A 26,464-nucleotide genomic window follows, 5' to 3' on the forward strand; every position below is an offset into this window, starting at 1 on the left:
CAGATTGCTGGCCCCAGAGTTTTTGATTGACTAGCTCTGAGCAAGACCTGAGAATTCTTCGCATTTCTAACAAATTTCCACATGGTGCTGCTGGTCCAGAGACCACACTTTGACAACCAGTGAAGTTGAACATGAACAAAGCCCTACTGGATTTGATCCATTTCCTCCTGCGCCCTAAGCCCCCTTTCACACCCTCTTCCCACATTGCTCTTTTCTGCTACAGGGAGAGATGCTGATACCAACGCACTTCCTGCTGCTACTGCTGCTGCTCCTAGGGGCCCCCAGCCCAGGCCTCTCCCAAAAGTTGTACAAAGCCGAGCCCATCTTCAGCTGCCTCAACAAGAAAAGCCAGCTGGAGGATGCGCCCCTGCTGAGCAAGAGAAGCTTCCCCACCCTGCCCAGCCAAGACTCACTCTCAGGAGAAGACCAGGAGAAGGAGGAGGAGAAAGACAAGGAGAAAAGGACCTTCCCTGGCTCTGGGGGTGGCGGTGGGGCTAGAAGCACCCGGCACAAATACCCGTCCCAGGCGCAGCTCCGGCGGAGGCTGTACCAGGACAAGGCCAAGAGTGACCAACGCACCAAGTTCACGCTCTCCCTCGATGTCCCCACTAACATCATGAACATCCTCTTCAACATTGCCAAGGCCAAGAACCTACGAGCCAAGGCAGCTGCCAACGCCCACCTGATGGCCCAGATTGGGCGGAAGAAGTAGAAGCAGAGGCCAGCAGGAGGGCGGCCCATCTGGGACAGAGGTCAGGGTGGAGGGGAGGGTTGGTTCGTTTTGGAAGAATCTGCCCTGTTTTCCAGGCTGCTTCACTGCTCAACCCCTCTGCTTCTTCCTGCCTCTGGCCCAGCTCCCTGCTCCTCTGTACTTGCACACACCAATGCAGTATAGTCCCCGCTTCACAGATACCAGGCCATTGATGTCTCCACCTACATTCTGCATCTCCTCTCTCTTCCCCACGATGAGAGGCAACGGTCATGCGCTCCTGCCCTCCATGCTGCTCCCTCGTGACCCGATGCCTGAGAAGAGGGCGTGCAGAGCCCCTCTCCCCACCACACACCCACCTTCCCCAGACAAGGCCAGAAGATGAGGGCACTCAGCATTCCCTCCCCTCCCCTCTCACCCCCATTAAAACCGATGGCTTCTTGAACCCCTGGCTGGTTTCAATTCCTCTTCCTTCAGCCGGCTGCTTTCAGGCCTCCGGGCTTGGAAAGGGGACAGCTAGTGAGGGAGGTTACATGTGAGTCCATTTCCAACTCTCCCAGGACAGGAATGGTTCCTGGAGGTTTTAGGGGGGCTGAAGAAGAGCTTGGGAAAGGCCAAGATGCAGGACTGTGCCGGTTGTCGTTCGATCAAGAGCCATCTACATGGCCTGGTCCCACCCAGGGACACAGCCTGGGATCTGCTACCGAGTGGGCCCCTGGGTTTAATGGGAGACATCCTCAGCTCCTCCATGCTTGCTAGGGATTGGGCTACCAATCTTTAATAGGTGCTTCTTGAACCCATGGTCACTGTCCAGCCCAGTGCTGGACCCAGTGGGGGATATTGATGTGGGAGGCAAGGCCTCTGCTCTCCATGCCTCAACAGTCTAAGTGAACAGACAAAAGCAAAATTTGAAAAGAAGCAGATACCACTGGGGAGTATATAAGTGATGAACGGCAACATGATAGCAATTAGTGTAAAAAAAAAAATGAGGAATTTAGAGCAAGATGAGAAGGTTTAATATGAGTATAAGTTCACTAGACATGGACATCAGCAAGAACTCTGATGGCCTCTGGCAGCAAAGCCTTCTGCATGGTGACAAGTCATGAATACATAAAAGGAACTTCCGCATGGTAAAATAAACCACATACACACACCAGCAACTAACCCCATCACCGCCAGCAGAAAGAGACAAATGAATGACAGATTTGAAAAATGTTTGCCACTCATGTAAAACACAGATGGCTTACTGATCAAATATATAAAGAGCTACTAAAAACTGAAAAGAACAATCCCCCCCCAAAATAAGCAAGGACATGAATAGATCATACACACACACACACACACACACACACACACACACAAATACAAATTGATCCTTAAATGTATGAAAAGATGCTAAACTTCATTGCTAAGAAAACAAATTAAACCTGTACTCATATAGAATTTGTCACCCATCAAATAGGCAAATGTCCCTGTTTGACAATTGGCCCACACGGTGATTGATGAGGTGAAAAGCCACCCTCCTCCACTGCTGGCTGGCAGGAATATAAATTCTGAGAGGCAGTTTGGAAATACTTATTAAAATCACAAGTTCACTTTACCTTTAACTCAACAATCCTGCTTCTGGTGGACATTATTGGCAAAAGCGAAACTGTGCAGTTATTGAAATGTTAAGCTAAACTTGAAGTGAAAAATACCCCATCTCTTAACAGAACCAATGTTCAAAAAACCGAAATGCAACTGTTGTTTCCATCCTGGGAAAGAAACCCTCATGATAGAGCAGAAAGAATCCTGCCCGAGACTCAGAATACTTACCTTGAGTCTGGGTTCCTCTTCTTATGTGCCTCTGAGCAAACCCTTTAACTTGCCTCAGTGCTGATGTCCCATGAAATCTCTTTATGAATGTGACCTCATGGAGTTCTCATGAGTATATTTTAAAGTAACTATTTTTTTTTCCATTTTGTAGATTTCTTAAAATTTGCATTTAATATTTATTTTTGCTTTAATAATGCATATTCTGTTCACGCCAAAGGTGCAAAGGACACGAAGCAGGAGATTAGCTTGGCTAAGGAAAAAATCAAGCAGGTGTGACATTTCCATGAACAACCGAAAACTAGGAGAACTTAAAAGTTGCAGCTGGTACCCCCAGGCACGCCCAAGTTCACAGCTGTCTCCTCAGGACCTTTGGCTAGGTGAACAAAGCCTTGATAACAGCAGCCTCTAGCGGACTTTGATAAGCAGCTTTAAAAGGTTTTGTTTTGCTTTGTTTTGAATGACGGTACCTATATCACAAAAGCTCCAATCAAAAGGGTGATTAAAAAAAAAGAGGGCACAGATCATTGCAAATACCAGATTTTCTCTTGCTCTTTTTGCAAATACACCATCACGTATAAGCTAAAATGTATCTGAGGTGGTGAGGTTTACTGGCAGGGGAAGGGGAATGGCATATGTAACAGAATCCTAGAGGATTCAGCTTTGCATCTGAAGCAAGAGATTGGTGCCCAGAGAAGTGAGGGAACTGTCCAAGGTCTCCCGGCTGGTAAGTGACGGATCTCTCTGGCCACAAAGCCTCTGCTCATCCCTCCATGCAGAGCTGGCCCTTCACGTGTACAAAGGACATAAAAACATGAACCATGTTGTTGCCTTACAGGGCTAGCACGAGCCCCAGTGAACCACAAACGTGGAAGCAGCTGGGAAAGCCCCACACAGATACTAGGACTTATTATGTCTTCAGCAGGTGGGTCTGGTGTTTAGAATGCCCTCAGAGCCTTACAGGTGATTTAAATGTGAACAGAAGCATCTGCTTAATAAACTAAGGAATATTTGCCAAAGCTGGACCCACTAAGAACAGTGGGAAAGCACAGGTTTCCTGCCGGGGGCTCCTGCTGAGCCCAGCATTCTGCTGACCGAGCTCCAGTCCCCAGAATGGACCCCGTCACAGTCACATCAACATGTGAGAAGGGAGAAGGCCACATCCAGAGATCACTACCGCTGCCATCTGCCACCCTGGAGTTCACCTTGTAAAACCAAGATTCACTCTCGATTTCACTTTGTAAAATCATTTGCGGCGGGGGGCGGGGAAGGGGGAGAACTGTGTTGAGCTCTCTTGAAAAAATGGGTTTAAGCTCTCTTTTCAAAATAAAGTGAGGCTCAAACGCCAAGTGAACCTTCTCCAAGGAGACAAGTGCATGCATAACAGGATCTCCAAATGTTCTACCCAACAAGAAACCCCGCAAACAAATACCAACAGCTGACAACGGTGCTTGCTTCATGGCAGTGGAATAATTTTGGAAGCTGTAACCAAATAATCAGGGAAAGCCGAGTGATATCCAGAATTCAATCAGATATTTTATGTAATTCCAAGAACTGGGAGGTACATGAGCTCAAACGTATGTAGTATTAAACTAAAAGACATTGATTATATATTAAGAGCCAGAGAAAGACAAAACCTAATCAAATGGTGTAGCTAGCTACCTTAGTAAGAAACACAGACGGAATCAGACTTGAAAACTAACCTTAGTAAGGTTAGTTAGTTAGACTCAAATCTAAGGGTGCGTTATGGGACACTTCGTTCTTTTTTAAATGTATTTTTATTGAGGTGTAATCAACATACACCGTCATATTAGTTTCAGGCATAGGACACAATGATCCCACCTCGTCCTTTAATTAATGAAGTTTCTGTAATGGACTGTTGCCTAGGGTTCAGCACGTCCATGAGAGCTGCCAAGATCCTGTCACAGCCTAGTCAGCATCACTTAGAAGCCTCGGCAAGCTGGGAAGGCAAAAGACAAAAAAGTTATCTTGGGAAGGTAACCCCAAGCCTATGGGATGACATGGTGTTTTCTTAAGGGGCGAGCATCTTTAACCCCAGGAGATAGTCCTGTCTCCTTCCTCCCTAAATCATCATCCCCCAGCTTGAACCTCATGTCTTAGGATCGAATCAGCCTAACCACCCTGTTGACACTGTTCTTTACCAGAACCTGGGTCAGCCTGCCTCAGTTCCTGATCATTTTAGCTCACCAACCTCTCTGACACCCCTCCTACCCTGACAATTGGTGATTTTAACATGCATAAGATGACCTGCCCCACATCCCGGGTCTCAGGTCTACTCCCTGACCCCGTCCAACACCATCTCTCGGCCACGCGATCCCATGGCCACACCCCAGACTTCATCCTCACAGATCATACACCGTAGGACCGGCCCCTCCTGTCTCTCCAGCTCACTTTCTCTAGGACACCAACTCCAATGGTCTTTCAGTCCCACTGAGACCAGTGATCCGTTGATCCTGCTACCTTTTCACTGTCCCTCACCCTCTGCTCATAACATCTCTTCACGCTTTACCAGTTTAAACGCTGTGGTCAATCATTATCATTGTTTTTTGTAGACACCTGTCATTCTCTTGTTCCACCTTTGCTTTGCCTAATTCATTAAACACTGAGAAATTCAAACACTCCACCATACCGCCCCTGCACCTTGAAGCTGAACACAGCTTAATACACACACACATACACACACACACACACACACCACTGATTGATCTCACTTCAAAATCCTGACAAGATGCCTCAAATGGGCTCTTAAAGCTGTTCAGCAATTAGGCCACATCTCTCTACACCATTCACTTGCCTACTGTCCTAGACTCTCCCTCCTCTTCTTTCCTCAAACCTCTCATAGATCCTCCCTATCCAGTCTCGGCTGGTGACCTTGCTTCCTACTCCACCAAGGAAATTGGATGCTTCAGAAGCAAAATTTCACAATCCCACCCCACATCTACCTACCTGGACTCACGCACTCTGCCCTTGTTTCTACACTAGAAACCCACACGCCCAGCCGCTCCTGGTGGAGGGCCACGCTGTGCTCTGCACCAGCTTCCCATCCCCTCTCGCCTGCTTATGATATTGAGCCAACAACTGGCCCTTCTTCCTCCCACGTCGTCAGTGTCACCCCACCCGCTGCCTGGTTCGGCACAGAAACCTACACGACAGCCTGCAAGCCCTTGACCCCTTCCGGGCGGTGGCCATCCCTCTGCTCCCTTTGACAGCGCTCCCTTGGAAGTTCCCTCTACTTACCTCTCATTCTCGAAGTCAGACGTCCATCCCTATCCTTCCACTGAAACTGCTCACGAAGGTCAGCCAGAACCCCTACGTTGCTGAATTCAGTGGTCAAGCCTCCGCCCTCACGCCTCTTGATCTGTAAGCATCACTCGACCCATTGAACCACCACCTGCCCCCCGCACACACTTTGTTTCCAGCCTGGCTTTCAGGACATCATACTCTGTTTCCCTCGTTCCTCAATAGCCCCTCCTTCTGAGTCTCCTTTGCAGGTTCCGTTTGCCAGGTATGTTCTTCCTCCAGGCATCTGCATTCTCCCTGTGTCACTTCCTCCAACTCCTTGTCAAATGCCTCTTTCTCACTGAGGCCTTTAGTAACCACCCTATTTCAAATTGCAACCTCCTTTCCCCTTACCAGGCTCTATTATTTCCTTTGTGCACTATTGTACCCATCACCTTTTACATGCAATATAACTTACTTATTTAACATGTTTATTATCTTTCACCCCACCTTCACTACCATATAAACCATGAGGGCAGGGATTTTTTGAGGGGTGGGGCGGGAGGGCTTAATATTTATCGCCGGTGGTCAGAATAATGAGGAACACATGACAGGCACTCAGTAAATAACTGGTGAATGAGTTAATTAAATAAGGATTATTAAAGTTCTTGTGACAAGGAATCTGTGTATAATTAGCATTTAAAGTGCAGTATGTATAATATTTAAGAGTATTTGTCCTAAAAGAATCATAGTCAGCCTGATAATTCCAATTTAAAATATGTAAATTGAGTAAATAATTTACACCTGTGATCTTAAATAAAAATCTTACTAGTTTATAGACAGTCTGGAACATATAGGAATACTAATCACCATATTTATAGTTTACTTTGTTCGATTTTAAAAGAATTAGATTTTTTTAACTTTTTATTTTATACTGGAGTATAGTTGATTAACAATGTTGTGATAGTTTCAGGTGTACAGCAAAGTGATTCAGTTAACATATACATGTATCTATTCTTTTTCAAATTCTAAAAGAATTAGAGTACTTGGGAAAGTTTGTCAGACAATTAAAATTCTTAAAATAAAATAAATTTATAAATACAACCTAAAATATTTGAGCATTTATCTAAGATTGCAAAGGGCACCAAAAATTCAAACATATTCCCTTTAAAAGTGATTATTTAACTTTGCTAAACTTAGAAATAATAAGATTTACAAGCTGAACTTAAAAATTTAAGAAATATTTAGGATTTTAATCTTAATTTTAGTAGTTTATTAATTTTTAAAAACAAAAGGAAACTTCTAAATGTTCTTTTTTGAGTTTTCTAAATGTCTTTTCACACATGTGCACACGCCCCCCCACACACACATATGCAAGTGCCCTCTAGAACACTAAAAAAAAAAAAAAAAAAAAAAAAAACGAACGGCAATTATTTAAGCATTTCACTAGCGCCCTCCAGTGTCCAAAGAGAGGAATAACACATGTACATAAAAGAATATTTTTTCTTAGTAAAAGCCTACTAAACGTTCAGACTACTATGTAGGATATTCACATGAAAAAATATATTTCATCAATGAGAATTTACTACAGTATTTTCAATATAGTGAGAAACCTCATAGTGTATCTCCACTCTCCCTATATTCCCAAGAGGCCACAGGCAACAGGTGACGTCTGATCTGGGTTTGAAGTCGGAATTACACCCCACGGTCACAGAAAGAAAGAAGAGAGAAAGTAGTGAGAAGGAGCAGAGGCAGAGGAGAGAGGAAGAAAAGAAAAAAAACGTGCTGGGAAGGGGTGAGCGGTGTAGCTTGAAAGGAATGCGTGTGAACATGGTGAAGAGTGTCTAAACAATACTTCCACCAAACTGCAGTCATTAGCCTCCGTGGTGACAGCAGTGTGAGTTGAAAATAAGCAAAATGGTACATTGTTGGAATGAAGCTCTTAAAGGCCACATCTCAGCGCAGTGATTTTGGTTTGTAAAAGCATCTACCAGGAAAGTGTTAAAGATGGAGCGGCAGTTCTCGGGTCCAGGTGGCACACGCAAAAAGAAGGTGGTAGCATTGCACTTTGATAAATCTCACAACAAGAACCACAACGTTAGGCCTCCAGCCAAGGCTTTAGAGCCTGTTACCTTCAGTTGTCCAGCCGGACCAAAAGCACAGACCACGTGGAGACCAAGAGAGCATAACTGGAGGGCCCAGGCTGAAAGGTCAGCGCTGTAGATGAATGAGGCACCTGAAACCTACCTACAATCAGCTCGAGAGCAACACCTAAGCCCAAGCGAGCACCTTTGCAGTGTCTTATCTTACTTCCAACTAGTAAACTAAACATCATGGATCTTTAAAATCTAGCTAGTCGTTTTAATGCATTTATAGCTGTTTTGTCCATTTTAAATTATCACCTGTTTGAACATGAGTCAGTTTAATACCCAAAGTTAATTCCATGAAGTGGTTTTTGAACTTAAATCCTCAGATGACCCTCCCTCCAATTCCCAGGGCTTCTCATTTAGCAAGTCCATAACGAAGCTCAAGAATCTGCCATTTTTCTCAACATCTTAAATGGCTCCCATGCAGGGTTCTGCTGGCCATGCTTCCAGAACACATCCTCAAGGACAGAGGAGCGGAAAGAAATCACTTTCACCTTCTGACCTGCAGGACACACAGATTCAAACTTCTGAAAAACCCAAGAATATTCTTGTTGTTTGTTTATTTGTTTGTCTGTATAAAAAGCAAACTGAGACCTTAAGGCCTTGGAAGAAGGAAAAGACTCATATTGAAAATATTCATTATTTAATCAATGTACAAAATATATATATGGGAAAATAACATTAATAATCATTACATGCTATTTTCCATCTCAGGAACAGGAAAGGAAGAGCATTCACTTTAGGGTTTCACAGTCACTTGGTTGAAAAAGCAAAGAAGAAAGCCAGGTTTCCATTCTGACAAGAAAAAAAAAAAGATGAGCCCCAGAAATTCAAAGGACTCCAAATCTTAGAAGGTTCACAGGGTGCAGTGCTGAGTGACACTAACAGACAAGGAAATGTGGGCTCATTATTAATATGGACCCATTTGATTGGAACTCGGGGTCTCGCTTGACTTAATTTCCTTTTTCTGCTCATCAAGGGAACTCTAGCCTTTAAGTGTAAAGCGTGACACTTAAGCTTAGCATTCATTGTCACCAGTCAGCTCTGCATCAGAAACTTCGCCCCACTTCCTCGTAATCCTTCTCCAAGACTGCCAAGTCTTCCCTGGCTTCTACAAACTCGCCTTCCTCCATGCCTTCCCTAATGTACCAGTGCAGAAACGCCTTCTTGGCATACATGAGGTCGAACTTGTGTCCCAGGCGGGCCCAGGCCTCCACGACCGCCGTGCTGTTGCTCAGCATACAGACAGCCCGCTGGACCTCGGCCAGGTCCCCTCCCGGCACTGCCCGGGGGGGATGACCATTGATGCCCACCTTGAATCCAGTTGGACACCAATCTACAAACTGGACAGAGTTCCTTGTCTTCATGGCTGCAATTGCCGTGTTCACGTCCTTGGGGACCACATCCCCTCTGTAGAGCAGGCAGCAGGCCACGTACTTCCCCAGGCGAGAGTCACACTTGACCAGCTGGTTGGAGGACTCGAAGCAAGCAGCTGTGATGTCTGACACAGAGGGCTCCTCGTGGTGGGCGTTGTCCGCAGAGATGATGGGGGCGAAGCTGGTCATGGGGAAGTGTATTCTAGGGTAAGGTACGAGGTTGGTCTGGAATTCAGTCAGGTCCACGTTCAGGGCCCCCTTAAACCGGAGGGAAGTAGTGATGGAAGATACTGCCTGACTCAGCAGCCTGTTGATGCTGGCATAAGAGGGGTGTTCAATGTCAAGTTTGCGATGGCATATGTCATAGATGGCCTCATTATCCACCAGGAAGGTGCAGTCCGCATGCTCTATGGTGGGATGGGTGGTGAGGATGGTGTTGTAAGGCTCCACTATAGCCGTGGAGATCCGGGGGGTTGGGTAGACAGAAAACTCCAGTTTAGCCTTCGTGCTGTAGTCTGTGGAGAGCTGCTCCATTAAGAGAGACGTAAATCCTGATCCAGTGCCGCCTCCAAAGCTTCGGAAAATCAAAAATCCCTGAAGACCACTGCACTGTTCCGCCTAGGGAAAGTAAAAGGGACATAAGAATTCAGCCAAATAAACCCAGAAGCAGTGGTAACCGTGGGACACAACTAGTACCCCAAAACAAACAGAAACTTTCAGAAAGAACTGGTTTACCATCACTAACTCATCACAAACATATTTACTTTGAAACATACTTGAGAAGTTACTTCTGGAGTGGGGGAAGTGCTTAGAGTTTTACTGTAAGCAAAGCATAAATATTCAACTGTCTTTTGCTACCCCTGATGAATTTATCTGTATGTGGTCTAAAGTAAGGTCTTTACCAATAACAAAGAAAATGACAAGCAAAATATTGAAGTAATATAATCCCCCCCCCAGTAGATGAAGTACCTTTCATTTTCATACCCAATCTACTGTGCTGGTGTAAAAGGTACTGTATTCCCTAATGATTATGCCAAACATCAAAATTTTTACTAGACAAAGGATTCTCCAGACACAGGTCCTTAGGGAAGAATTAACTGTCAGTAAAGAGTAACTGATCTCCAGGTAGGATGTGCCTCCTGTTAACTTTACAGATCTTAGTAACTATTGGAAAATGACAAGTTTTAGAGTTCTTTGGAAGTCTCTGATAAAAAGATATGCCACGAGTCAGCAGAAGCAAGAGTAGATGGGGGCTAGTCACTAAAAAGAAGGAAACCCTGCTGTTTGTGACAACGTGGATGGACCTTGTGGGCAGTTAAGCAAAGTGAAATAAGTCAGACAGAGAAAGAAAAGTACTGCATCATCTCACTTATATGTGGAATCGAAAAAAGCCAAACTCATAGAAACAGAGAGTAGAATAGTAGTTGTGAGGAACTGGGGTCGGGTGGGAGATGCTGCTCAAAGCGTATAAACTTCCAGTTATAAGATGATTAAGTTATTGGGATCTAATGTACAGCATGGTGACTGTAGTTAACAGCACTGTGTTGTAAACTTGAAAGCTGCTAAGAGAACAGATCTTAAATGTTGTCGTCCCCACACACAAAAAGGTAATTATGTGAGGGATGGATGTATTAACTAACCTGATTGTGGTGATCATTTGGCAATATATTCCTGTGTCACATCACGATGATGTACACCTTAACTTTACACAATGTTATAGGTCAATTATACCTCAATAAAACGGGGGGAGATAAAATATTTCCTCATAAATATAAAAAGAAAAACAAAATAGTCGATGGGGGCTGTACAGTAAGTGCAAAGGCTTCTTTCCCCTGCCTAGTAAGGAAGGTAGTCAGTGCCCACATCAGGACCAGCCAGCTTTGAGCATGCGCAGGAGGCTCCCAGGGGAGAGGTTGGGTGGTGATGGAGGCGTAGGTAGAAAGTGCTGCTTGGGCGGGTCCCGCAGGATCACAGGCACACAGGCACTGCCTGTGGAAGGAGAGAGGAGCCACTTGCCAGCTTTCGGAGCCTCTCCAGCACCAGATCGAGGATCTCTGGCCCCACAGAGTAGCGACCACGGGCGTAGTTATTTGCAGCATCCTCCTTTCCGCTGACGAGCTGCTCCGGGTGGAAGAGTGAGCGGTACCTGCCTGCACGGATCTCATCTGCCAAGAGGAAAGGAGGTCAGTGCAGTCCACTCCATCCCACCCCTAACTCTTGCACAGCCCTGTACCCTGACTCGCTTTCTCTCTTCTAATGTCCTATAAAGAAATGGATTTAAACTGCCCAACTGGCCCTTCTTAATTGAGGAAAAGGTATAATTATCCCCATATAAATTGAAAGCACGTTTTTCCGTCATACACCCTTTATTAGTTTCTCAGGCCTACTGTAACAAAGTACAACAAACTTGGTGGCTTAAAACAAGGGAGATTTATTGCCTCATAGTTCAGGAGGCTGTAAGTTCAATGTCCAGATGTCGACAGGGTTGGTTCCTTCTGGAGGCTCTGGTGGAGAAATGGCCGCATGCCTCTCTCCCAGCTTCTGGTGACTGCATACAAGTTCTTGGAGTTCTTGGCCGGCAGCTACATCACATCATCTCTGCCCCCATCACAATGCCCCCTTTTCCTGTCCGTGTGTTCTCTCTTCTCATAAGGTGTACTGAGGGGACCACCCTGCTCTTAGAAAATGAGTGCTTTTCCTCTTAGGCAGGAGCTTCTAAGTATCTGATGCCAAGTCCATTGGGGTACATCTGCATAAATACATGTCATCAAGCCAATTTTATCATTATTATTTATAATTGTTATATGGGCCATATATCATCCATATATCCAACCAGATCATTGGACATAGGGTCTCCCTAATCTGGTATGACCTCATCTTAACTACGTACATCCGCAAAGACCCCAGTTCCAAATAAACTCATATTCTAGGGTTCTAGGTGGGTGCAGAGTTTTGGGGGGACAACATTCAACCCACCACACATGCATGGTACTTTTGCATTTTAAGATAAAGAGCCAGCTGTGTGCTGGAAAAGCATACCAATCTATATGATTAGTTATATGCTTAAAAAGAGGCTTTCACAAGAAAAACGGAGCTGGAGGAATCAGGTTCCCAGACTTCAGACTATACTACAAAGCTACAGTAATCAAGATGGTATGGTACTGGCACAAAAACAGAAATATAGATCAATGGAACAGGATAGAAAGCCTGGAGGTAAACCCACGCACATATGGTCACCTTATTTTTGATAAAGGAGGCAAGAATATACAATGGAGAAAAGACAGCCTCTTCAATAAGTGGTGCTGGGAAAACTGGACTGCTACATGTAAAAGAATGAAATTAGAACACTCCCTAACACCATACACAAAAATAAACTCAAAATGGATTAAAGACCTAAATGTAAGGCCAGACCCTATAAAACTCTTAGAGGAAAACAGGAAGAACACTCTACAACATAAACCACAGCAAGATCCTTTCTGACCCACCTCCTAGAGAAATGGAAATAAAAACAACAATAAACAAATGGGACCTAATGGAACTTAAAAGCTTTTGCACAGCAAAGGAAAACATAAACAAGATGAAAAGACAACCCTCAGAATGGGAGAAAATATTTGCAAATGAAGCAACTGACAAAGGATTAATCTCCAAAATTTACAAGCAGCTCATGCAGCTCAATATCAAAAAACAAACAACCCAATCCAAAAATGGGCAGAAGACCTAAACAGACATTTCTCCAAAGAAGATATACAGATTGCCAACAAACACATGAAAGGATGGTCAACATCACTAATCATTAGAGAAATGCAAATCAAAACTACAATGAAGTATCACCTCACACCAGTCAGAATGGCCATCATCAAAAAATCTACAAACAATAAATGGTGGAGAGGGTGTGGAGAAAAGGGAAGCCTCTTGCACTGTTGGTGGGAATGTAAATTGATACAGCCACTATGGAGAACGGTATGGAGGGTCCTTAAAACACTAAAATAGAACTACCATATGACACAGCAATCCCACGCCTGGTCATATACCCTGAGGAAACCATCATTCAAAAAGAGTCATGTATCACAATGTTCATTGCAGCTCTATTTACAATAGCCAGGACATGGAAACAACCTAAGTGTGCATTGACAGATGAATAGATAAAGAAGATGTGGCACATATATACAATGGAATATTACTCAGCCATAAAAAGGAACAAAACTGAGTTATTTGTAGTGAGGTGGATGGACCTAGAGTCTGTCATACAGAGTGAAGTAAGTCAGTAAGAGAAAAACAAATACCGTATGCTAACACATATACATGGAATCTAAAAAAAACAAAACAAAAAACAGAAAAAAACCATGGTTCTGAAGAACCTAGGAGCAGGACAGGAATAAAGATGCAGATGTAGAGAATGGACTTGACATGGGGAGGGGGAAGGGTAAGCTGGGACAAAGTGAGAGAGTGGCATGGACATATATACACTACCAAATGTAAAATAGATAGCTAGTGAGAAGCAGACTCATAGTACAGGGAGATCAGCTCGGTGCTTTGTGACCACCTAGAGGGGTGGGATAGGGAGGGTGGGAGGGAGACGCAAGAGGGAGGAGATATGGGGATATATGTATAGCTGATTCACTTTTTTTATAAAGCAGAAACTAACACACTGTTGTAAAGCAATTATACTCCAATAAAGATGTTAAAAAAAAAAAAAGAGAGAAGCATGCAAACTCAAATGCCCACACCACTTGGTGCAGTTAACACAAATGCCTGAAGCAGGGAAATAGCATGAAGATGTCAGTATTCCATACAACCAAGCATAACCCTTGCTGGTTTCATTCCCTTTTAAACCAAGAAAACATCAAGACACAGCATGTCCAAGGGCCGGGTCACACTCACCTACCTTAGAATTATCCAAACAGCGTGATTCCTGAAGATCGACGCAGCGGCATTTGAGGGCTAGGGAGGCTCTGGGAATGTTGCCCTGGTTATAGCGGGTGGGATACGCATTGCATAGCAGTTCAGAGCATGTGCTCAAGAATCAATTCCCTGGGTGCTTGGCTGGCCTTCCTCACTTAGCTATAGAGCAGTTACTTAGTGTCTCTAAGCCCCAGTTATATCCTCTCACAAATAAGGATGATAGCAAGACCTACCCCAGTGAGTTATCATGAGGATTAAAGACCACAGAGCATGATGCATGGCCCATATGACAATTATAAATAATAATGATAATGGCTTCATGTCATGTATTTATGCAGATGTACCTCAATGGCCTTGGCATCAGATACCCAGAAGCTCCTGCCTAAGAGGAAAAGCATTCATTTTCTAAGAGCAAGGTGGTCCCCTCAGTACACCTTGCTCTCCTGTGTATGACCATGTATATGACCACAATTTGGTACACCCCTAAATGTTTAAATTTAATAAAACTGAGTTGAAATTACTTTTAACTAACATATGCACACCAAAAAACAACCACCAAAGTTGGGACGTTTTAAAGATATATTTACAAACAAGTGGGCATATAATTCCAGGTAGACTACCTGCTTCTCACCTGAAGCAATAAGGCTGAGTTCAGTTTAAGTAGGGAATCTATGGAAGCCTGCTTCTTCAAGACAATGTCCAATTGAGTTCTTGAGGGTGGTTAGTTCCATAAATTCCTTCAGTAAAATCCACTTTCTGGGAGATCAGTGATATAGCACCACCATTCACAAGTATACAAATTTCTGCCATGTTTCCACCCTGCTCAGAGACCATGTACCTGGCCCAGCATCCTTAACCAGCATCCACAGGGACTTTGGTGGTTTTTAAACATGATTATTATTTGATGGTTCCTTGGCTTCCTTACCTCCATTCCAGGTTAAGCCTTCTAGGACTCCCCTATATCAATGTCCTCCTCATTTTCAAGCTGAAACAACACTCACGGGTGTCTGGATGTGTCTTTGCTCATGGTTTCCATCTCTCTCACCTATGAACTATTAAAATCCCCCTGCCCAGTCTTCCAGACTCAGAGGAACTATCACTTGGTCCATAAGGTCTTTTCTGATCTTTTCCATAGAGGTAAAGCTCAGGCCTCACTTCCTTCAGATTCCTACACACCACCTCCTCAGTAAAGCTTTCCTTGACCTTCCTTTTGAAAAATAGCTCACACGCAATATTCCCTTCCCCTATGGCCCTGCTTTGTTTTTCCCCATGCTCCGATCGCCACCAGACACACTATTTGGCTTTTATAGGTCTGCTCCCCACTAGAATGTAAGCTCCAGGAAGACTGATACTATATATCTCTCCAATGTCAAGATAGTGTCTGGCCATATGAGGCATTTTTATTTGTTGAATAAAACAAGGAAAATCAGTGCCTCCTCTCTAAACCCTGGAGCTTATGGTGTTTTGTTTGGACCAGCTCAAGATCCTCAAAATTGCCCTCCCTCCAGGCTGAGTTCTAGAGGATTGGGGAATTTCTTCTGGTCTTTGCCTGCCGACTGTCTCTCCTCCAGCTTGCTTAGCTTCTGATCCTGGGTCCTCCTATTTGCCTAGGTCTTTGGATTAGCACAAGTTAAAATATCTGCTACAATATTCACAATGCTGGGGTGTGGGCTCTCACGTTGCTCCTTCAGCCACATTTACCAAGGTCCTCTGGGGACGTATTCTACCCTGCCCAGGATCATGGCACACCAGACTCCAGCTAAAGCTCACAGTTGCAAACTCCCGTTTGTTTGAAATGAAAATTCAGATATTCTCTTAGGGCACTTATAACTCAAGTCAGAATATGACGTGACTGCCTCTCTCAGGTTCCACACTAGTCTTGCCTGTTCTTGAAGCCATCAGTAGCTCCTTATTTTTAATTCTTTCACAACATTTAGCAGAGTAATACTGAATCAATATAAATCTTGGCCTTGACATTTCTTAACTTCCACCTATTAATTTAAAAAACCTTTCTATCCTTTCCCTCACGTTGACATCAACGTACTTTCTCCATCAGTTTGTTACTTGATTCAGACTTCGTTCTGATGAGGAAATGAACTCCAATCCAGATTGTATTTTCCAGAGAAGACTGTAATGATATTTCCTATCTCACTTGTGCTTCTAGAACCTCACTATTTCTGTATCAAGAGGTGAGGTCTATATCCCTTCCCAGGATGGATCTTTGTAACCGCTTCAACCCATGGAGGACAGCTGAAGTGACACAATGTGACTTCTGAGGCCAGGTTATAAAAATGGCATGGACTTCTGCCTTGTCCTCGTGGGATGCTTGTTCTTGGAACCCAGCTACCATGCCACAAGGACGCACGAGCAGCCCACAGAGACCCCACAGCCCTGGCTTAGCTCTCAGCCAACAGCCAGCACCAACTCGCCAGCCAAGCGAGTGAGCCACTTTCAAAGTGAATCTTCTGGCTCCCACTTGAGTCTACCTTCCTGACACCATATGGACCAGAGGAGCTGTCCTCTGAGCCCTGTCCAAACTGCAGATTCATGGAGAAAGTAATGGTTGTTGGTCTTTTAAACTGCTAAGTTTGGAGGCGATTTCTTACACAGCGGAAAATAATTGATACAGAGTACCAAACCCAAACCCACCCTCCTCTGTAGTCTTCTCTGAAGTCAGCAAGACCCTTTCTCTCCCCAGCATTTCGCCAGCTCCATTTCAAGTGTTTTTGCACAAGATACTACAACATTTGCTGTTAATAATCGTAAGTAATCATTTTATAATCATTAATCATCATTTCCCCACAATTAGAAGAGTTATTTAGCTCCTTCCTTCTTTGGAATCATGTTCAACTATTCTATTCTCTAAAAGCAGGTAATGCCAAATTTCAGATTCTTTGTCAGAAGCTTCTAGCAACTGGCTTTCAAACCCAGGAAAAGATTTAGTGTTCTGTTACAGTCGATTGTGTGGAGAAACTAACAAGGTTTTTGTTCTTTTCATCACACAGAGAAAGAAGGCTAAGCTAGTCCTCCCTTTGGGTTTGTTTGTCATGCTGATCACCCTAAGTGTCCACTGAGAGATGCTCTAAATTTGGAAAGGGCCATATGATCCTGTTCAGATAGATTCATGTAATCTGATGATCCCACCCACTGATACTTGCTTGTTTGGGTTGTGGACCCGGTTAAACACACTAGAACGTAAAATGTACATTACCTACAACAGTTGGCTCCAGGTCCATGAAGAGTGCTCTGGGCACGTGCTTCCCAGCTCTGGTCTCACAAAAGAAGGAATCGAAAGATACACCCATAGGCTCCGTTTTGGCATGTGCCTGCGGATACTGCCTGCCGTCGAGAACAACGCCATCTGGCTGGATTCCGTGTTCCAGGCAGTAGAGCTCCCAACAGGCATCCCCAATCTGGACGCCAGCTTGGCCAATGTGGACAGACAGGCACTCCCTCTGAAATGAGCCGTAGTATTTAAGTTACAGCTGTGCATCTTCCTAACATGATAATACGAGCTACATCACTCAGCAGGTCCAATCAGGGCTGAGAGAAAGCAGGCTAGCGTATGCCAGCAAGAGAACTTTGTGATAAAGCTAATGAAAACTGTCTCATGGAAACCAAAAACCAAGGTACAGGTAAGCTTCAGGAACAAGTAAACCAAGGACTCCAGTTCACACAACATAAATTGAGCATCTATTGTGTAATGGGCTAAGGATGAGTTAAGACATATCATATATGAATAAAATCAAGCTTTCTCACCCAGAAAAAAAATTAGTTATTGGAAAGGAATAAAACCAAAATCAATGTACAGCCTGATATATGTTAAAACCCACTGCAGTCAATCTCATATCTTGAGATTTTACATTTACTGTTCATATGTGCTCTAAATAAGGAAGGATGTTCTAAGCTTAAAAGTAGTGCAAAATTTACCAAGGAAACATGCTATAGATTTAATAACCCCAAAATGTAAAAACTCCATACTATAATAAACAAACAAAAATACTGATGTATATAAAAAAGGATTTATGGGCTTCCCTGGTGGCGCAGTGGTTGAGAGTCCGCCTGCCGATGCAGGGGACGCGGGTTCGTGCCCCGGTCCGGGAAGATCCCACATGCCGCGGAGCGGCTGGGCCCGTGAGCCATGGCCGCTGAGCCTGCGCGTCCGGAGCCTGTGCTCCGCAACGGGAGAGGCCACAGCAGTGGGAGGCCCGCGTACCGCAAAAAAAAAAAAAAAGGATTTATGTATAGCCCTTCATATATGAGCTATACATAAGGCAATTTTATATACATCAATTAAAAAATACTTGAGACATCTATTAGATAAATAGGAAAATGACATAAACAAATGAATTACAAAAGAAAGAAATGATCTAAAATGCAAAGATTTAGGCACAATGGCATTCACAGTATCATTATTTATAAGAGTAAAAACCAAGAACCAATCTATTTAACCATTTACCTATTGTTGGGCATTTAAAGGAAAGTACATCGATACAATGGCATGCTATGCAAACCTTCAACAGTTACCAAAAAATTGTATGACATGGGAAATACTTATGTTAAAATGTGACGTGAAAGCGTATGTTATATAATTGTATATAAAGTATGATGTCAAATACATTTAAAAATAAGCTTACTCAGCCATAAAAAAGAATGAAGTAATGCCATTTGCAGCAACATAGATGGGCCTAGAGATTATCATACTAAGTGAAGTAAGTCAGAGGAGGACAAATATCATATGATATCACTTATATGTGGAATCTAAAAAATGATACAAACGAACTTCTTTACAAAACAGAAACAGACCCACAGACATAAAAAACAAACTTACAGTTACCAAAGGGGAAGAGGGGAGAAATAAATATAAATACATATAACATAGATAAACAACAAGGTCCTACTGAATGACACAGGGAATTGTATTCAACATTCTGTAATAAACCATAATAGAAAAGAATATGAAAAAGAATATATATATGTATAACTGAATCACTTTGCTGTACACAAGAAACTAACTCAACTTTGTAAATCAACTATACATCAATAAACAAATAAAATAAAATAAAAGTAAAAATAAGCACAGAAAAAAAGTCTTTAAAATGCATCAAAATATTAACTCTAGTTACATCTGGGTAGAATTTTTTTTCCTGTTTAAACTTACCTATTTTCTTCACCCTCATTAGCCTCCCCTCTCCTCTCCCACTTTTAAATTACCATTCACTTTTATTTTTTTTAAGGCAAATAACTTTTTTTTTTTGTAATTTAAATATCTACTCATCTAAGAGAGGGGAGAAAAAGTTAAATCCTAAAAATCTAAAGGGACAGCAATTGCTGGCTTTAATATCGTTGTGTTTTGATTGTCAATGGTCATGGAACAAGTCTGTGCAGAGGGTCTTACAGGGTGAGAAGTCTGTTTACTGCATCATCAGGACCCTTCAGGCTGTCTGCCTGATATGCTGATAGGCAACACTGCCCTCCTCTGTCTGTCCGTGGCTGCACTTTCCCAAGGTCTGAGATTCAACCACAAAAAGACCACCGATTGGAGGAGGGGAGGGAGGTCTCTGTGGCCAGTCACAGCCCTGCCATCTGACCCAGACTCTGCTCACTCTGCTTGTGCTCAGCCATAAAAACCCTGTACTTTGTCTCCTTGAGTCACGGGCATAACACAGAACTCTGTGCTTTACGAGGAATTCAAGTTCATTACCTGAGTAGAACTTCCCTTTGATTTCTTTTGTATGCAACCATGTCTCTCACGACAAAGGAAGTGAACTCAATTTACAAAGCACTTCACTTAGTACCAACCAATTTTTCCAACCTCTATCTGGCACAGAAAAATCAAAACAACATATTCCATCATCAACAGCCTTCTAACACCTGAGTCTGTAAAGCACAGCTTCAATCCTCTCTCCTCCCAAAGGACTTAAGATGATCTCAGTACATTAGCTACTGTGATCAGATCAAAACTTACCCCAATTCCTAGATTTAGGTACAAACTTAAAAGTGGCGGAGGGGTGGGGGTGGAGGGGGTGGAGGGGGGCGGCGAATTCCTTGTTTCTGCGTCATTAAAACCACTTGCATGTAGATTTCTCTCACAACATCCTTCCACGGCTGTTTTCCACCCAGTCCAACAGGTCATGCACACAGGGTACTTGCTCTTAATATTCACAGTAAAAATAATCGCCAACATGAAAAACAATTGCTGATCTTCATGGGGACTGTTCTCCCAAGTGATACAGACATAGGAGGGAAACAGCTTTTTGAACTTGGCAGGAATACTTGGCCCAAGAAGGACCAATCTTGCCCATCCTGGTTTGAGAAGCAGCTGAGTTTATCTCATAACTGTGTCCCGGGGACAGAAGGCTATCTCCACCTTATTCTTAGCCTTTTCCTCCTTTCCAAACTATCTGTTAAAATATTAGTCACTACATAAAATAAAGACTGTCAAATGCCCACTGAATATCAGTAGTGATATCACAGCACATTCATAAATGCTGCTTTAAAGCTTATTGGGAATTACTAGGACAGCACAGTTTTTTAATTACCTTTTTATTTTGAGATAAATATGAATTGTAGATTCATGTGTGGTTATAAGAAATAATGCAGAAAGAGCTCATGGATCCCTTACCTGTTTTCCTCCAGTGGAAATATCTTGCAAGATCACACCCAGAATATCAAAACTGATACACTCAAGACAGAGCATTTCCATTACTGCAAGGATCCCTGATGTAGGAAGGCATAATTTTTAAGAGCAAAACAATATAAAATAAACATCCTTAAAATGTTGGAGAGAAAGTCCAATGGGGTGAGAAGATCAAAGATGAAAAAGCAATTCGAATGCTTGCTTTCATTTAAGAATTAAAAATTCTAAGACTAAAAATTACTGTGACTGGAACATAAGAGATAATAACACTGTTGGTGGAAACATAAATTGGTGCAGCCACTGTGGAAAACAGTTTGAAGGTTTCTCAAAAAACTAAAAAGAGAACTGTCATATGAAACAGCAATTCCACTCCTGGGTATATATTTGAGAAAAACAAAAACACTAATTCGAAAAGATACATGAACTCCAGTGTTCATAACAGCATTATTTACAATTGTCAAGACATGGAAGCCACCTGAGTGTCCATCAACAGATAAATGGATAAGAAGTGGTATATATACACACACACACACACACACACAGACACACACACACACACAATGGAATATTGCTCAGCCATTAAAACAGAACAAATTTTTGCCATTTGCAGCAACATGGATGGACTTGAAAAATTGAAATAAGTCAGAGACAAACATGTATGATATCACTTATATGTGGAATCTAAAACATACAAGAAACTAGTGAATATAATAAAAAGAAGCAGACTCACAGATATAGAGAAAAACTAGTGGTTAGCGGAGGGGAGAGTGAAGGGGGGAGGGCAATTTAGGGGTAGGGGACTAAATGGTACAAACTATTAGGTATAGAATAAGTGACAAGGATACATTGTACAACATGGGGAATAGAGCCAGTATTTTATAGTAATTACAAATGGAGTATGACCTTTGAAAATTGTGAATCACTATATAGCACACCTGTAACACATAATATTGTATAGCGACTCTACGTCAATTAAAAAAAGAAATAAAAAACCGAGAGTGAAAGGAAAGTGGATCATAAGAGGTGGTCCCCAAACAGAATTATTGTAAGTAACTGTATTAATTACTGTCCTCAAAGAACTAGACTCAAGAGAGGACAACATAGAGATCCCTGCCCTTCACCCAGCCTCACATTTATGAGCTCAGCAACGGTGACCTGGGTCTGAAGTTCCCAGAAACTCCGAAAGCATTACTAAAAACGAAGCCACTGGTTTCTACAGAAAAACCAGCACACTCAGTCTAAAGCAAATGTAAAAACTAAAGGAAGGAGAGGATCTTGCCTCAGTGCTTCCGTTAAAGGCAGTGAACCACTGCAAATCAACAAAGCTTGTCCTAAAAGCAGCAGAATTATAGATGAATAGATGAGATTCAGAGCAGATTCAAATCTGATCCAAACACAGATATTTAAAGAAACAAATGCCTCTTTAAAAATTTCTTCTCTTGTGTCAGGAATCCATGAAGAATTGTTTGGTGGGGGAAAAGAGAGACACACATGATGAAAAAAATTTGCTACAACTGTTGACAGCAACACTGTCAGCAACATAGAAGCCACTTACCATGTTGATCTGCAGGTGCCCCACTGCCCAGTGGTACTGACAGGAGGAGCCGCCCAGGTAAGCTTTATCAAAGGGCAGGAAGTGACTCTACCTGAGGGCTGAGACACTTAAAGCAGCACAGCCTCTTTTCAGTTTTTCACTTCTCTGGTGTCAGAGGAGCTGTGATGGGCCTACCTGAACACCCTGTGATAAAGTCTGTGCACAACTACCGATGAATTCTCTAAAGCTTATCCAAATCTGCTTGCGACGTATACCTAGGTTGAAAATAACAAATGTCTTTAAGAAAGAATCCTCCTCTTGTATTAAGAATGTATGAGGGGCTTCCCTGGTGGCGCAGTGGTTGAGAGTCCGCCTGCCGATGCAGGGGACACGGGTTCGTGCCCCGGTCCGGGAAGATCCCACATGCCGCGGAGCGGCTGGGTCCGTGAGCCATGGCCGCTGAGCCTGCGCGTCCGGAGCCTGTGCTCCGCAACGGGAGAGGCCACAACAGTGAGAGGCCCGTGTATCGCAAAAAAAAAAAAAAAAAAAAAAAGAATTTGAATTAACAGGAGAAAAGCAAACAGATTTTTACATGTACAGAGGATCCTCCATAGGAAAATAAAAACCCAAAGAAGGAGCAAAACCTTAGTGCTTATGTACGAGGTTGGACAATGAGAGGGAATTGTGGAAGAGTAAGTAAAATACACGGGGAGACCAAAGGAAGATAAGAGTTATTTAAACAATTTCTGTTTGTAAAGAATTCTGTCTCTGACTCCCCCCATCCTCCTGATATGGGGAGGGCCGCTATCACAGGGGAGATTTATCTCCTGCTTTCATGAAGAAGGGGGGAGGTCAGAAGGCCCTTCTTGCACCTGGTGTTCTTCAAGTGCCTGCAGCTAAAAATAATCCTCCTTCCAAAGCAGCATGTTTAAGGTGGCATATATTGCTACCCTTCAATGTATATACAATTTTATTTCTTAGGATAGATTCCCAGAAAGGGAATCAGAGTGTGAAAGGGGAGGTGATTTTTAAAGCCTTTGACATAAAGAAAGCAGTATTTTAAACCAAAGAATGTGCTATTTAACAATTTTCTTTTTTATTTGAGAAGGTCCTTTACGTGCTGTAGTGCCTTCTTATAATTAGAGGATGAAGGCACTTGGACTCTTCTGCTCTGGAGACAGGAGGTCTCATAATCAGATTTACTGGTTTCCTAGAGAGAGCCCTGAGAACACATTTTTCCAATACCTTTGGTGACCGGGGATTTATCTCACATGAATAATTCAGCGTGTGCAAACCTCATTTTACTTTCAACCTCTCCCCACATGCTAAGAAAGTTCTAAAATGCTTCCAATTTGCCTTGGCTTGTGGTGAAAGTCCTAATGAACTGTGAACTACTAATCGGGTCTTGGGGATTTAGGAATGGAGTCAGAACTAAATCCCAGGTCACGCGTTTTCAGCAGGGTGACCCCCTCGGCTACCCTCCCCTTCTAGCTTCTATGAAGTTAAGCGCCTGGAGGTAGGAGGAGAGGGGCGGGACTCCACGTTTCCTAGCAACCGCACGCCGTCCCCTGATTGGCTGGTCGCCGCGCGGCCGCCATTTTCAAACCCCGGAAGATGGCGATGGCGGCGGCGGCGGTGGCGGCGCCCTCCTGACAGGAACCCTTCTCCGGGCCGAAGCGGCCGGGCGCCGTGCGGCTCCCAGCGGGCCTCCCGGGCACCCGGCCACCGCGCCGCCCCCTTCACGCCATGGAGCCCGAGCTGGCGGCCCAGGAGCAGAGCCGGCCGCGGAGGCGAAGCCGCCGGGCCTCGGGACTCAGCGCGGGCGGCGCCGCAGAGCCTTCGGCCGACACCCCCGGGCCGGGGCCAGATGGCAGGTGAGCGCTGGGGGCGGCGGCGCCTGGGGACCCCTAGCGTTGGGTCCGAGGTTGGGGAGGGGGTGGGAGGAGGGGAGGGGCAGGGGAGGGCCGGGCTGCCTACTCTCCTCCCCCTTCTCCCCCCTCCCTCTTCTCCCCCCCTTTCCTTCTCCTCCCTCTTCTTTTCCTTCCTCCTCCTCGTCCCCCTCCTCTCACCCTCCTACCCCTCTTCCTATCATCTTCTCCCTGGTCCTTTATTTCCTTTTCTCACTCCTCTCCTTCCTACCTCTCCCCTTCCCCCTCCCTCCAGTCTCCTTCCCCACCTCCCTCAGGTGGCCTTGGAGATCCTCTAAACATCCATCAGGTTTCGGGCCGGAATTGGGAAGGTTCCTAAATGCCCCCGGGGAACTGCGGGGTCGGGGGACGGGAATCGTCCCTGGAGCCAGAGGACTTCTACCAGACAGCAAACTTTTAGCCTAAAAACGAGCATTAATATGAAAAGTTTTGCCGAGGTCAGAGTCTCTCCTTTGGAGCCTTGGCCACGTCGGTGCTCAGCGCAGCTCACGGCCCCAGCCTCCTGGGTAAAGAGAGCAAAGAGGATGGTCGCCGACTTTTTAGCTGTTGACACATTTCACATTCTGTCCCGTGTGTCTACAAAGGAAGGACACTAGCCGAGGGTTTCAGAGGCTGTGTCTGCAAGAGGAGAGGGTGAAAAAGTGCTAAAGGCGTGGCTTTCCCCTCACGGTTTTGCAGGGGGTGGGTTTCCAGTGACTGGCGGTTGGACCTTACATCCCTGAAGTTGTGTCCTCATCTGTCAACTGGGATTATAATAGTACCCACTTCCTGTAAGTTGTGAAATTCAGTGAGGTCATGTGTGTAACCCCATACACAGAGAGCTCTCAACAAATGTTAACTGTTATTTGTTGATTTTTATCTATAATTCCACCTCTGCTCCATCTTTTCAGAAGCACTGTGGTCCACTTCACATTATTACTTGAGATAAACTACAGTTTCTTACATAATTTACATTCCAGTCATGCCTGCATGTGCCAATCCCTTTTTTTTTAATTTATTTAATTAATTTATTTTTGGCTGCATTGGGTCTTGGTTGCTGCGTGCAGGCTTTCTCTAGTTGCAGCGAGCAGGGGTTACTCTTCATTGAGGTGCACGGACCTCTCACTGCGGTGGCTTCTCTTCGTGCGGAGCATGGGCCCTAGAGCGCGTAGCCTTCACTAGTTGCGGTGCATGGGCTCAGTAGTTGTGGCTCAGGGGCTCTAGAGCACAGGCTCAGTAGTTGTGGCACACAGGGTCTAGAGCACAGGCTCAGTAGTTGTGGCACACAGGCTTAGTTGCTCTGCGGCATGTGGGATCTTCCCGGACCAGGGATCGAACCTGTGTCCCCTGCACTGGCAGGCAGATTCCTAGCCACTGCACCACCAGGGAGGTCCGCCAATCCCTTTTTGAGAGAAAGGAAAACACCTTACTTTCATGGACAAGGCATTTATAAACTCATTGTAAGTTATCATGCAGAGAGAACAGTATCTTTCATTAGATACTGATTTTTATTTTGAAGTTTACGATAACCCTTGCCTGAAACTTTTATACTGATTACAGCCTAGTTTAAGAAGAAGTGAAAGAGCAGAGAGAGAGATGTCATCATCTCTGAGACTGAGAAATAGGAGAATCAGGAAAGAATCAGGAAGGCCTAGTTAAGGGAAAATGAACATAGAATTTCAAAAACATCAAGTGGGGCAGTGTTAAATTCATTGCACCTACCTAGTACCAGACATTGTTGTAGATACTGGGAATTCTGGTGAACAGATGAACTCCCTGCTCTCCTGAAGCTTAAAGTCTGCTTGGGGAGGAAAGACAATAATGAAATAAATAATAAAATATCAGGTGGTCATTGCTGTGAAGAGGCATACTAAGGGGGATAGAGATAAGGAGAGGGTCATGTTGCTGTTTTTAAAACATCACAAGGAAAAGCCTCTCTGATGATAGCGATGATGTTTAAGCAGAGATCTGAAGAAATTAAGGAACAAAGCCATGTGAATATTTGGGGAGAAAGGCAGTAAGTGCAAGTAGAATCTATATGGTATGTTCAAGGACTGCAGAGAAGCCAGGGTCACTAGAGTGGAGTGAAACAGAGGGCAGAAAGGTAGATGATGAGGTCGGAGAGATGACTAGGGCCAGATCGGGTAGTATATGGTTGACTGCCAAAAGGACTTTAAATTTGAATCCGTGGTTGGGA

The 26,464-nt window shown here is 44.0% G+C and overlaps 3 protein-coding genes across 3 annotated transcripts in view; 2 read left to right on the forward strand and 1 right to left on the reverse strand.

Moving 5' to 3' along the window:
- Nucleotides 1–229: 229 nt before the first annotated feature.
- UCN3 (urocortin 3) lies at nt 230–712 on the forward strand. Its single transcript, XM_060003753.1, has one exon. The coding sequence runs from the start codon at nt 230–232 to the stop codon at nt 710–712; it is 483 nt and encodes a 160-aa protein (XP_059859736.1).
- An 8,245-nt stretch (nt 713–8,957) lies between these two features.
- TUBAL3 (tubulin alpha like 3) lies at nt 8,958–17,422 on the reverse strand. Its single transcript, XM_060003049.2, has 3 exons — nt 17,398–17,422; nt 11,301–11,449; nt 8,958–9,902 (listed from the first exon to the last, which is right to left on the reverse strand). Exons 1-3 carry the CDS (start codon nt 17,420–17,422, stop codon nt 8,958–8,960), a joined length of 1,119 nt encoding a protein of 372 aa, XP_059859032.2.
- Nucleotides 17,423–23,986: 6,564 nt separating this feature from the next.
- The window catches only part of NET1 (neuroepithelial cell transforming 1), a 52,549-nt gene continuing 50,071 nt past the window's right edge, over nt 23,987–26,464 (forward strand). Inside the window, exon 1 of the mRNA XM_060005984.1 lies at nt 23,987–24,234. Coding sequence (XP_059861967.1) covers nt 24,107–24,234 — 128 coding nt within the window. The 5' untranslated portion in view covers nt 23,987–24,106. The remainder of the gene's footprint in view (nt 24,235–26,464) is intronic.

The sequence above is a fragment of the Delphinus delphis genome, chromosome 2 (genome assembly GCF_949987515.2).
Source record: "Delphinus delphis chromosome 2, mDelDel1.2, whole genome shotgun sequence".
NCBI classification, from domain to species: domain Eukaryota; kingdom Metazoa; phylum Chordata; class Mammalia; order Artiodactyla; family Delphinidae; genus Delphinus; species Delphinus delphis.